The sequence below is a fragment of the Pelophylax lessonae genome, assembly GCF_965119305.1.
Source record: "Pelophylax lessonae genome assembly, chromosome: 4".
Lineage (NCBI taxonomy): Eukaryota > Metazoa > Chordata > Amphibia > Anura > Ranidae > Pelophylax > Pelophylax lessonae.
In genome coordinates this window covers 426251014-426264750 of record NC_138771.1, presented here as the reverse complement: position 1 = coordinate 426264750, position 13737 = coordinate 426251014, and the positions used below count along the sequence as shown (strand labels likewise).

At 44.3% G+C, this 13737-nt stretch overlaps 1 protein-coding gene across 2 annotated transcripts in view; it reads left to right on the top strand.

Moving 5' to 3' along the window:
* The window catches only part of LOC309553175 (histidine--tRNA ligase, cytoplasmic-like), a 246276-nt gene that overhangs the window by 28648 nt on the left and 203891 nt on the right, over positions 1 to 13737 (top strand). For both annotated transcript variants that reach the window (XM_082254105.1, XM_082254104.1), the window contains exons 8-9: positions 11214 to 11307; positions 13015 to 13142. In XM_082254105.1, coding sequence (XP_082110231.1) covers positions 11214 to 11307; positions 13015 to 13142 — 222 coding nt within the window. The remainder of the gene's footprint in view (positions 1 to 11213; positions 11308 to 13014; positions 13143 to 13737) is intronic.

Below are 13737 nucleotides of genomic sequence, written 5' to 3'. Positions count from 1 at the left end.
CGCGATTCTTCCCTTCCAATATCCGACTATCCCCGGATCGTTTAGAAGATCTGCGGAGAGCAGTCACGGATTTACTACAACAAGGAGTGGTAGTCCACGTTCCTTGGACAGAACGTTTTCAAGGGTTTTATTCAAACGTATTTACAATACCCAGGAAAGAGGGCAAAGTGCGTCCTATTCTGGACTTAAGGGCACTCAATTCCTTTCTCAACATAAGGAAATTCAAGATGGAATCCATTCGCACAGTAGCAGCCTTCCTGCATCCAGGGGATGTCCTAGCGTCCATAGACATCAAGGACGCCTATCTTCACATCCCATTTTCGCAGGACATCAGCGGTTTCTACGCTTTTCCGTAGAAGAGAACCACTATCAGTTTGTGGCGTTACCTTTCGGTCTCGCCACGGCTCCTCGGGTCTTCACAAAGGTGTTGGCCCCAATGTTGGCACTACTGCGCCAAAGAGGCATATCGATTCTAGGTTACCTAGACGATCTCCTGCTTCATGCAGAGTCTCCTCAGACCCTGCTACAAAACATAGAAATTACTATAATTTCTTTACAGGAATTCGGGTGGCTGGTGAACCAGCAAAAGTCATTTCTGGTTCCCACCCAGAGGCTTGAATATCTGGGTCTAATTCTAGACACAGTCAGGTCAAGAGTTTTCCTTCCGGCAGGGAAACTCCGGAAGATTCAATCAGCAGTCCAGTTGTTACTATCCAACAGCTGGTCTTCTCTTCGAACTTGCATGAGGGTTCTGGGGTTGATGGTGGCTTCCTTCGAAGCAGTCCCATTTGCCCAGTCCCATACCCGAATTCTTCAGCAAGAGATTCTTCTCAGATGGAATCGGAATCCGGAATCCCTGGACAATCGGATCCGATTGAGCAAACAGACCAGAGAGTCTCTGGTCTGGTGGCTTCGGTCTCCGATGCTCAGCCAGGGAAAGTCATTTCTGCCAATATATTGGACGATAGTGACCACGGATTCCAGTCTATCCGGATGGGGAGGAATTCTCGGTCAGTTATCTGTAAAGGGACTTTGGTCCCTGGAAGAATCCAGGTTGCCGATAAATGTATTGGAACTGAGAGCGATCAGACTTTGTCTGATTCACTGGACCGAGCAGCTCCAGGGCAGCCCGGTTCGGATCCAGTCGGACAACGCCACGGCCGTGGCTTATGTCAATCACCAGGGGGGCACCAAGAGTGTCCGAGCGGCCAAAGAAGTGGCTTGCATTCTTCGCTGGGCGGAACGATTTGTTCCAGCTATCTCTGCGGTGTTCATTCCGGGGGTGGAGAATTGGCAGGCAGATTATCTCAGCCGTCAGACTCTGGATCAGGGGGAATGGTCCCTCCATCCAGAAGTTTTCCACCAGTTGTGCCTACGGTGGGGCACCCCGGATGTGGATCTGTTGGCATCACGATTCAACAGGAAAGTACAGAGATTCGTGGCTCGCAGAGACCGCAGACGCACTGATCGCCCCGTGGGGGCAATACCAGCTAATGTATGCCTTCCCTCCTCTCGGGTTACTGCCAAGACTTCTTCGCAGGATAGAGGAGGAAGGAATTCCAGTAATCCTGGTAGCTCCGGACTGGCCTCGCCGAGCTTGGTACGCCGACGTGGTCAGACTGGTGGCGGACGTCCCGTGGAGACTTCCTCTCAGGGAGGACCTACTGTCTCAGGGACCGATCTTCCATCCTGCTTTACGATCGCTGGCTTTAACGGCCTGGCTATTGAGACCCAGGTGCTGAAGGACAAGGGATTGTCAGCTTCAGTTATTCCTACTCTAGTTAAAGCAAAGAAAGCGACTTCCAGAAAGATTTATCATCGTACATGGAAGTCCTACATTGCATGGTGTGAACCTCTGGGGTTCCGTCCACGGTCTTATTCGGTTAGTCGAATATTAGCTTTTCTGCAACAAGGGGTTGAGCAGAAACTGGCCTTGAGCACTATCAAGGGTCAGGTCTCAGCATTAGCTATCTTCTTTCAGAAGCCTTTGGCTACTCATTCCTTGGTGCGGAATTTCATCCAGGGGGTGCGACATCTGGCTCCGCCAGTGCGCGCGCCGTTACCACCCTGGGATCTTAATTTAGTATTGTCGGTTCTTCAGAAACCTCCCTTTGAAGATATTAGGGAGATTCCTCTACCTATGTTGTCCCAGAAGGTGGCCTTCTTGGTGGCTATCACTTCTGCATGCAGGGTGTCAGAACTGGCCGCTTTATCTTGTCGTTCCCCATATCTGGTGGTTCATAGAGATAAGGTGGTTCTTCGTCCGAATCCATCCTTCCTACCAAAAGTGGTTTCAGAATTTCATCTGAATGAAGAAATTGTATTACCTTCCCTGTGTCCTAAGCCCAGTCATCCTCGGGAGTTTGCTTTACACTCTTTGGATGTGGTCCGGGCGATCAGGGTATACTTGAAAACGACAGACTCGTTTCGCAAGACGGATTCACTTTTTGTGATCCCGGATGGACCCAAAAAGGGGTTGCCTGCATCTGCCGCGACTATTTCCAAATGGATCAGACAGACGGTGGTACAGGCTTATTCTATTAAGGGTCGGGAGCCCCCGTTCCCTGTTAAGGCGCACTCCACTCGGGCACTTAGTGCGTCATGGGCCTTTCGCCATCAGGCGTCAGTGGTCCAGGTGTGCAAGGCGGCTACCTGGTCGTCGGTGCATACCTTTACAAAACATTATAAAGTTAATGTAATGGCATCGTCTGATGCCTCGTTTGGCCGCAAGGTTTTGCAGGCCGCCAAATTCTCTGTTGCTGCTTTGTGACAGAACTGATGCCTTGTAGCAGAGAGAGGGAGGATATACCCTCAGGGACTGCCCCTAAGGTGGAGCCAGAACGTTTTTTCTTTCTGCCTAGTCCTGCTCCTGCAGAGACAACATAACCCAGTTCTTGTGAATCAAGAAGACTACGTCTGTCAATGAGCTAAGAGAAAAGGATTTTACGGTAAGATCTTACAAAAATCCGATTTTTGATGCATGGTTTTGCTTGTCCAACAGATAAGGCTGACCATAGAAAGGCAGTTCTCTCCGTAGGTATGATAAGTTGTAAAAGATCTGCCCATTTCATTAGGAATAGTAGGATGTGAATCTTCTAATAAAATAAAAAAATAAAAAGACTGCTGATCTGTCAAAGTGATTGTCAGCATGATTAAAAAAAATGTCTTTACAATGCTAGACTCATCCAGGGCCGTCTTTACCGCAGGGCAAAAGGGGCAGCTGCCCAGGGCCCTGTCAATCTTTAGGGGCCCAAAGCAGAGCTGTCCCTTAAGCCGCAAATCGGGAGCCCCATCGGCGCTGACCGCTGCAAATCTACCGGTCCGTGACCCGTCCGTCGCCTGACTTACTGTGCAGAAAAGCCGGCATCCGGCAGGGCCTGGCATCGGCGCACTGTGTTGTATCATTGCTCTCAAGCAGGGAGCTAGGAGAGATGAGTGGGCGGGGCCTCGAGAGCCACTGAAGCTCTGACCCCGCCCCTTGCCGTGAATGGTGTGTGACGGAGGACCTCGGGGTTGGAGTAGCCAGGACTTCACAGTGGAGCCAGCCTATAGCAGAGCGCTCCTGTCCTGTCACGCAGCGTCGCAGCCACTGAACAGAGCGGAGCTGGCGAGGCGGCAAGTTGAAAAAATCGGCAGGACACCGGACCAGGTAGGTCTTTCTCCTCCCTAGGCTCCCAGGCTCCCTATAGGTAGTGTCAATGAGTATAATAATGCACCCCCTCTAATAAAAAATGAACCTGCCACTGGACATTTTTAGAGATTTTCCACTGCTGCCCAGTCAGCGCATCCACCACCCTAAAGTTGCACAGATAGAAGGTGGGGGGGGGGGGGGGGGAGAGGGGGGCGCACATGACAGCATTTAATCCAGTTAGTAAATCCTGACCATTCCAGAATCCAGGCTGTGGCTGTGTCTGTGTCCAGAAGGATTTTATTTATTAGAGAGCATGCTGCATGGCTGGGCCACCACCAGACCAGACACTGCTTGATGGGCCTGATTCACATGTATGCAGGTTGGGGGCCCACATTTTCAAAGGCACAACATCATATTCATTTAAATGGGCTGCTATGCGTTTCCCGCAGAAAAAAAAAAAGGTGCATGCAGCATTTTAAAATTTCAGTGGCATCATGCACCACGCGACTTACCTGCAGTTCCTCCACTGCCAAGCTTGCTGCATTTTTAGGTATGTGGACCATGCATTTAAAAACACAGTGCATTTGTGTTAACTGTGTCATGCAAACACACTGTGTTTTTAAATGCATGGCCACATAGCTAAAAACGCAGAAAGCTTGCCAGTGCAGGTAAGTCGCATGGTGCAAAAGCAGGGTGGATTTCAAGACCACTGAAATTTTAAAATGCTGCATGCACCTTTTTTCTATACGCAGGCATAGCAGCCCATTGAAATGAATAGGATGCTGTGCCCTTCTAAAATGTGGGCCGCCAAACCGCATACATGTAAATCAGGCCTAAAGCAGTAGTAAAGTAATTTACAAATAAAAAAACTGCTCCCCCTGCAAGTTTAAGTCATACTGCACTAGTATACACATTGATGTGAAAATGGCTGCAATGTAATGGGGTGTTGTGATGTGATAAGGAGTACTCGATGTGTAAAGGGGCACTATGCATGAAAATGGTCAGTCTGCCCCTGAGTATAACATGTCTGTTATTTAAATAAATAAAATGAAACCTTTGGAATCACTTTAAGAGCCGGTTCACATTGCAGCGACCCGACTTGCCGGGGTGATCTGTGAGGTCGGAGAGACCTGTACGGACTTCATATCATTGAAGTCAATGCAGGTCGCTCCAGGTCGCCCCAAAGAAGCTCAGGACCCTTTACTAAGTCGGAGCGACTTATGTCGCTCCTATTAGAACGGGTCCTGTGCTAATCTATGGCAGGCGACTTGTCAGGCGACCAAGTCGCCTGACAAGTCACCCCAGTGTGAACCGGCTCTTAAACCCCCTCCCAAGCAGCACTGCATGGGGAAAGCACAGGTTCATTCTACACTTGATTTACAATAGATAAATAGACTGAGCACTTTGGAAGTGCAGTTGCACTCTGCAAGACAAGAGCAGTTGCTCCAGAGCTTAGTAAATGAGGTAAAACTTCACTTTGCAAAGAATTATTTTCTTTGTAATTCTATGTGTGTGTTTGTTTTTTGAGACTTTGGGGTGGAGAGCTAAATTGCATGGTAGGGGGGGGCCCAAGAAAATGTTTGCCCAGGGTCCAATCCATATTAAAGACGGCCCTGGACTCATCATGTGCATTTCCTTTGGTACACACGCTAAGTACCTGATACACACTACTAGTTGTCTTTTTTTTTTTTTTTTTTTTGTTAAACCCAGTCGGCTGAATGAAAAGGGGAAAAAAAAAAACGCTCAGGTTAGAGCCACTGTACTAATTATACGATGTTAGTCCAGTGATCTGCTCTGCTATTCTATTGTGTTCTGACAAGGACAGCCCCCGTCAGAACACTCCGGTCAGCGTTCTCAGCCATTGGCTGAGAGCACTGATCAGAAAGCCGATCAGACCTTTTTCGTTCATGCCTCTTCGACATCTTCTCCATGGAAGTAAACATTAGAGTGGAACTAAACCCATCAATTTAACGATTTATGAAAACAGTTCTATTCAAGACATGCCGTGAAAGATAGCTGTCAAGCAGACAAATGGTTGGTGTCATTACTGATCACATTTGCAGCACCATGGCAAATGCAGATTACCTGCTAAGATGGCAGCTTTTTTAATTGTATGGGATAGGAGGGTTTAATTCTGCTTTAAACGATAAGTTCACCTTTGGTAACATGTTACAAGTTATACCTGTGTAGCAAGATTTCCAGGCCTGTGGCCTGATGTGGGTCTGCCATTAGAACCGGTACTCTCTCCAGCCCATGTGAGCTGTGGCCCTGGGTGTGACAACTGAAGCAGCGACAAATCCGGCATCTTTGTGGTTTTTATTTGATTTAAAGGGGATGGGAGAAGGGAATGAGTGGGATACTCCTTGCGGCTCAAACTAATTACACATGGGACTTTGTTACTTAAAAATGCCCGTTGGCGCTTCCTTGACGCCAGCCAACGCTCGCTGACTCTGAGAACTCTCTGTGTGGCTGAAGAAGTGGTGAATCCCCGACTTATAGCCCTGTAGACCCAAGACTGAGCTGTAGAACTCCTGACACTACTGTGCTGTGGAAGTCAATAAATACTGTCCCCCCCCCCCCCCCCGCTAGGTACAGCTTGAGGTAGTATCTTGTAGAACTTTGTGTAACTGTCGCTTCACTGACACTCTCTGTACAATTCAGGGTCCAGACTGCCGGTACCCCCTTTACAACTTCAGGGTCCTCTACATAGGCACCCCCTGTACAGCCAGCTGACACTGGATCCCAGAACCTCTTCCGGAGTGGTCCCCTCTAACACTTCAGGCGAACCCCCAGGGGCAATCCTTAGTACTCACGAACTGTATAGGCTTTCCTGGGTATGGACCCCTCTCTCTCTCTGCAGGCTCTCGGCACACCGGATCCCCTCAGCTCAACTTAGCACTCTCTGGATACTCAGGCGACACCCCGAGACATCCACCTTACTCAGGAGGAGAGACAACCGCACTCTCCTTCCTGGGACTCTGCTCCCGCCAAAGACAATCTGTCACGCACTTCCCCCCAAACTTATACCCACTCCCAGAATCCTTTGCAGCCTAATCTGCCTTCTGGGGTAGTTACAAGCTGGGATGTGTCCCCTGATTGGGCTTCCCACACTGCCCTATGAGAAGCCTCTCACAGGAGCCAGTGGGGATACTTCTCCCCTCAGCAGGCACATCTGGAAGCCCTGAGACCCTACCTAACAAATCACAACCCTGCTATTAGGCAGACAATGCCCATTATATATTTTACCTAGTACCTACCTGTAGGGTGCTACACCTGTATTTAGGGTGTATATAAAAAAAGTCAGCACTAGAAGATCACTGGCAGTTTGCAGCAAAAGGTGAGTATACAGAACCTCTCTATTAAACATCATAAAATCTGTGCAGTGCGAAAGACAAAAAACATTTAACATAAAAGTGAACATAAATAATGATAAGCAATTATCAATATATAATAAACAAGCAAAAAATTGGGGGAGCAAACCCTGAACATGTATATCTAAAGCCGGTGCAGCTATGGACCAAGCAACATGTATATTAAAAAAGAATAGCGCAACCATGCAAAAGAAATGACTATTAAATATGGAGACAATCCATAAATAAAAATGGGGGTTTAGTCCCACCATACTTTTCCATTGTACACAAAAAAAAAACATCAAGTCACTTTAAACAATAAAGTATCATGGCAAATGCAACATTTTTAATAACTTATTTGCCATATTACTTTATTCACTTACTTAAAATGACTCACTGATATTTTTTGTTTACACTGGAAATGTATATTGAAAATGTTGGCTTTTAGGTTGAATTTTTTTTTGTTTTTGGTGCTGCACATTTCTTATAATGTATTTGGGATGTAACATGTTTAAGAGCACCTGCCTGAGCCCCTTCTAATCCCCTACTGTGACAGCGGGTGGGGGATTTTCTCCCTGCATTGGCTGTCACAATTTAAAAATGGCGCGGTAATGCGGGGCCCCGTCCACATAGCCGGCTGCGTCATTCGTTCACATAGTTCTGTTGATAAATGAACTCCAACTACAATCTTCCATTATGGCAGACAGCTTGTAGATCTGGATGAACTTTGAGGGCATGCTGGTGTGTGCTCTCGTAGTTCATTGATCTTCCTGCTCTCCTGTCTCGTCCATATGGGAGAGCTACAGGCAGACTGCAATACTGAGATTCTGCAGGAGTCTGACTTTGCTCCAGATGAAAATATTAAATGCACATTTTTTACTTGCCTAAATATGTGCATTTATTTTCTAATTTTTTAAAAGGTCAACTTAGCCTTTCATGCTCAGTCAAGCATTCATTTCATTTGTTGGTTTGTTCACAAAAGGCCAATTTCCTGCAGTTAAATTGTATCAATTTTTACTGTATGAAAAATGCATTCATTTTTTTTTTGTTTTGGTTAATTGACATCTGTGCACTGCAACTTATATGTTTTTAAAAGTTGAGACATGTAGGGGTTGATTAAGAGCCGTTTCACATACAGGCGACCCGACTTGCCGGGGCGACCTGTGAAGTCGCGGTGCACAGCACGCACCGCGACCTCGGAGCAACATGCACGGACTTCGTATCATTGAAGTCAATGCAGGTCGCTCCAGGTCGCCCCAAAGTAGTACAGGACCCTTTTTCTAAGTCGGAGCGACTTGTGTCGCTCCTATTAGAACGGGTCCTGTGCTAATCTATGGCAGGCGATCCACGGCGACTTGTCAGGCGACCAAGTCGCCCCAGTGTGAACCGGCTCTTACTAAAACTGGAGAGTGCAAAATCTGGTGCAGCTAGGCATAGAAACCAATCCGCTTCCAGTTTTTTTTTTTTGTCAAAGATCAAATAAACACAAATTGAAGTTAGAAGCTGATTGGCTACCATACACAGCTGCACTAGATTTTGCACTCTCTAGTTTTAGTAAGTCAATAGTGTTTTTGTGCGTTTACTTCCCTTTAGCCAGACCACTGAAATGAATAATAAATGTTTTAAACACTTGTGTGCCATTGAAAATCTTTGCCTTTCCCGCTGCTGCATTAACACTAAGTAACACTAAGTTGCTAGATCAGAAGAGCCAACTTTGCCAGTTTCTTACATTTATTTATCTGCGGACTGTTGGATCATATCCACATATTTGTTTGTCCTATGTCTATGGCTAATCCGAGCTACAGCATAGCTAACTAGTCTTGTGTAAAGTATCCCATCTCATCTGCATCCAGTAATAACATTCTTGGTGCTATATTTAGGCAAGTAAAAAATGTGCATTTAATATTTTCATCTGGAGCATCTGGGTGACTAAAATAATAGACGGTGGAGGTGCAGTAGACATTGCATATCTAGATTTTAGTAAGGCTTTTGACACTGTCCCACATAGAAGACTTATCAATAAACTGCAGTCATTGAGCATGGACTCCCATATTGTTGAGTGGATTAGGCAGTGGCTGAGTGACAGACAACAAAGGGTTGTAGTCAATGGAGAACATTCAGAACAAGGTCATGTTACCAGTGGGGTACCTCAGGGATCTGTACTGGGACCAATTTTGTTTAATATCTTCATAAGTTATATTGTAAAAAGGCCTCGATGGTAAGGTTTGTCTTTTTGCTGATGACAAAAAGATATGTAACAGGGTTGATGTTCCTGGAGGGAAACGCCAAATGGAAAAGGATTTAGGAAAACTAGAAGAATGGTCAGAACTCTGGCAACTGAAATTTAATGTGGATAAGTGCAAGATAATGCACCTGGGGCGTAAAAACCCAAGGGCAGAATATAGAATATTTGACACAGTCCTGACCTCAGTATCTGAGGAAAGGGATTTAGGAGTAATTATTTCAGAAGACTTAAAGGTGGGAAGACAATGTAATAGAGCAGCACAAAATGCCAGCAGAATGCTTGGATGTATAGGGAGAGGTATAAGCAGTAGAAAGAGAGAAGTGCTTATGCCGCTGTACAGAACACTGGTGAGACCTCACTTGGAGTATTGTGCGCAGTACTGGAGGCCATATCTCCAGAAGGATATAGATACTCTAGAGAGAGTCCAGAGAAGAGCTACTAAACTAGTACATGGATTGCAGGAAAAACTTACCAGGAAAGGTTAAAGGACCTTAACATGTATAGCTTGGAAGAAAGAAGAGACAGAGGGGATATGATAGAAACTTTTAAATACATAAAGGGAATCAACTCGGTAAAGGAGGAGAGCATATTTAAAAGAAGAAAAACTACCACAAGAGGACACAGTTTTAAATTAGAGGGGCAAAGGTTTAAAAGTAATATGAGTAAGTATTACTTTACTGAGAGAGTAGTGGATGCATGGAATAACCTTTCTGCAGAAGTGGTAGCTGCAAATACAGTGAAGGAGTTTAAGCATGCATGGGATAGGCATAAGGCTATCCTTCATATAAGATAGGGCCAGGGACTATTCATAGGATTCAGATATATTGGGCAGACTAGATGGGCCAAATGGTTCTTATCTGCCGACACATTCTATGTTTCTATACTATCGAAGAAAGGTTATCTACCCAGTGTCTGACTTTTTCAGTTGAAGATATAGAGAGAGACAGTTAGTCTTGTCTGCTTTAATTTATGGGACTTGAGTGGATCTTTATCAGTTGTAGACTTGGGTCATGAGGTTTATTGCTCTGAGCTCAGAGGCATTCCATAAGGTTTGACCTGTGGGTCATTTGTCATCTTTTAACTCAATGCCCATCACATGTAAGGCTTAAAAGATTGTTAAAGGTGAAAGTTCAGTTAAACCCCCCTTTGGAAACCATAGATTCTCTGTGTGTTCTTTAGAATTAGGATGGTGATTCTGATTTTATCTCCTAATCCTTGTTTACAAAATGTTAATAACAAATATTACCACTTAAAATGTTGTACTTTTGTGAATACTGAAAAACAAATATGGAATTATTTCCTATTTCATTAGTTTAGTTTTCTAAAACTTTTCTTTTGCCATTGTCTGTCTGCAGAGATGCCTAATGCATGTAAGGATTAGTTTGTTGTAAATACATCTTTCACACTTATTATGTGTAAAAAAATGTTTCTGGTTTATTTCTGCCTCCCATTGACACTGCCTTTTGTGTGCAAGCAGCTGTCCATTCAGTTAACTTTATTTGAAGTACCCATGATGACACTTCATTCGTGATACTGCACAGCAGTGCAATGCATTGCTTCGCTGTTTGGTCACATGTGGTGCCTACCTGTGTGCTGTGGTAAAATGCTGCGTGTCTGCATTTTAAAGCAGCTCACAGCACCAAACCTCTGGGCTTGTTTTCTATGTGCCCTAGCAGTTACATGCATGTGTTCTCTATGAGTGATCGCCCGGAAGGTTCCCTTTGGTCCTTTAATATGTGGTTTCCCTGACTGTAATAGGGCTCACAAGCAAAGAGGGTGCTGGGCTATGTTCTGTCTTCACCGGAAAAGTCAGAATCAACTCAGTTTAAATTGCTTTTTTGTGATTTATTATTGCAAAATTATTATTGTTTTTAGGTATATTTGCAGTATTTCTATGATTAGGTCTGCATTCGAGATAATAAATAGGATATAAAGAAAGGTTGGCAGAAATGAAGACCCACACTTTGTCTGTACTCTTCTTTTGCAGACTCCTTGGGAAGAGGTGAAGAATGAAATGGTAGGGGAGAAGGGCCTTTCTCCAGAAGCTGCTGACTTGATTGGCGAATATGTCCAAAATAATGGTGAGAAAAAGCTGTACCAAAGAATATTTTTGCTCACTATTTAAAGGAACATGGCTATTAGAGAAAAATATAAAAATCCATTTCTGATCTTCTAAAAATGGTATCTGGCTGCTGCCTTTTGGCTTATTACTTTAAGTCACTGACCTGGAAAAAGCACAAAAGATGTCAGAGGTCCTGGCTTTAGCCCTCACTGTGCTGTGGTTACTGGCTACAACATTACTACCACCATGTACATGGATATACACTCACTAGCTGCTTCATTTAATTTTTTTTACACCTTTCTAGTACCGGGTTGGACCTCCTTTTGCCTTCACAACTGCCTTAATTCTTCGTGGTATAGATTTAACAAGGTGTTGGAAACATTCCGTTAGAGATTTTTGTCCATATTGACATGATCACATCATGCAGTTGCTGCAGATTTGTCAGCTGCACATCCACGATGCGAATCGCCTGTTCCACCACATCCCAAAGAGGGTCTTTTGGATTGAGATGTGGTGACTGTAGAGGTCATTAGAGTACAGTGAACTCATTGTCATGTTCAAGAAACCAGTTTGAGATTATTTGAGCTTTGTGACATGGTGCATTATCCTGCTGGAAGTAGCCATCAGAAGATGGGTATACTGTAGTCATAATGGGATGGACATGGTCTGCAACAATTTTCAGGTAGGCCGTAGCATTTAAACAATGCTCAATTGGTATGAATGGGTTTGAAGTGTGCCAAGAAAATATCCCCTACACCACTAGCCTGAACTGTTGATACAAGGCAGGATGGATCCATGCTTTTCATGTTGTTTATGCCAAATTCTGACCTTACTTTCTGAATGTCGCAGCTGAAATCGAGACTCATCAGACCAGGCAATGTATTTCCAATCTTCTATTGTCCAATTTAGGTGAGCCTGTGCAAGTTGTAGCCCTCCGTTTCCTGGTCTTAGCTGACAGGAGTTGCGCCCGGTGTGGTCTTCTGCTGCTGTAGCCTATCTGCTTTAAGGTTTGATGTTTTGTGCATTCAGAGATGGTATTCTGCATACCCTGGTTGTAACCAGTGGTTATTTGAGTTACTGTTGCCTTTCTGTCATCTTGAGCCAGTCTGCCCATTCTCCTCTGACCTCTGACATCAAAAAGGCATTTTCCTCCATACAACTGCCACTCACTGGATATTTTCTCTTTTTCGGACCATTCTCTGTAAACCCTAGAGATGGTTGTGCTGATCAGTAGATCAGCAGTTTTTGAAATACTCAGACCAGCCCATCTGGCACCAACAATCACGCCACATTCAAAGTCACTTAAATCCCCTTTCTTCCCCATTCTGATGCTCCGTTTAAACTTCAGCAACTGATTAGCAATTTGTTTTACCATGCAATTGAACAGGTGTACTTAATAAAGTGCCTGGTGAGTGTATTTGCATGTAGCACAAAAATATTTAATTGTATACCACGTGATATCAGGAGCGTGGTAGCTCCAACCTGTGCTTTATTACATTGTATCAGTACTAAACACAGCTCCTCTGGGGTCTCCCATTTATTCTGTCATCACTCATTCAAAAAAGCACAACATTTTCAGCAAAAAGGAGCTTTTTTTCACAGATGCTTCATGAATGGCCATGTTTTGCCTAAAATGTAGTGCACATTCGGATCTGCAATTCTGGAACGGATAACATATATGCATGTAGCCTGTCGCCTGTTTAACAAATGTTGTAATCTATTGCAGGTGGGTTGAGTCTGATTGAGAGACTACTGAAGGATCCTAAACTCTCTCAGAGCAAGCAGGCTTTAGAAGGATTAAATGATATGAAGATCCTGTTTGAGTACCTGCAGCTGTTTGGAGTGACAGATAAGGTGGGTGTTACCAAATGGTGATCAGATAAAAATTGTGTCATTTTTTGCCTTATGCACGTGTGTTTATTTTTGTATGAGAAAATGACTTGGTGTAAAATCTAAAACCAAAATGCAATCCATTCAACCTGAAGTTTTATTAGTGAAAAACAATAAAAAATGTTGCTGTTCAAACACTGTACAGGTGATTTCACAACACCTCTCACAAATCTAATATACCACGAAAATAGTGTAGCGCAACAATATGTAATAAACAATTGTTGAATTGGGTACTAACATTTATAGGTAAAGTTGATCTAGGGAATATCCGATTGCTCCTCCGGGGATCGGGAAGGATTTTCTTTCCCCTGCTGTAGCAAATTCGATCATGCTTTGCTGGAGTTTTTTTCCTCTGGATCAACTGTGGGTATAGGATTTGTGTATAAGGGATTGCATGTTTTTTTTTTTTTTTCTAGTTGAACTAGATTGTCTTGTGTCTTTTTTCAACCTAACCTATGTATAATGCACACAAGAACAGTCAAATCAGTCCAGGACAAATGTGAAATCAGTCCCCAGCAGCTATGAGACAACTAACCCACCGCTGTGTATATGGTGCCTC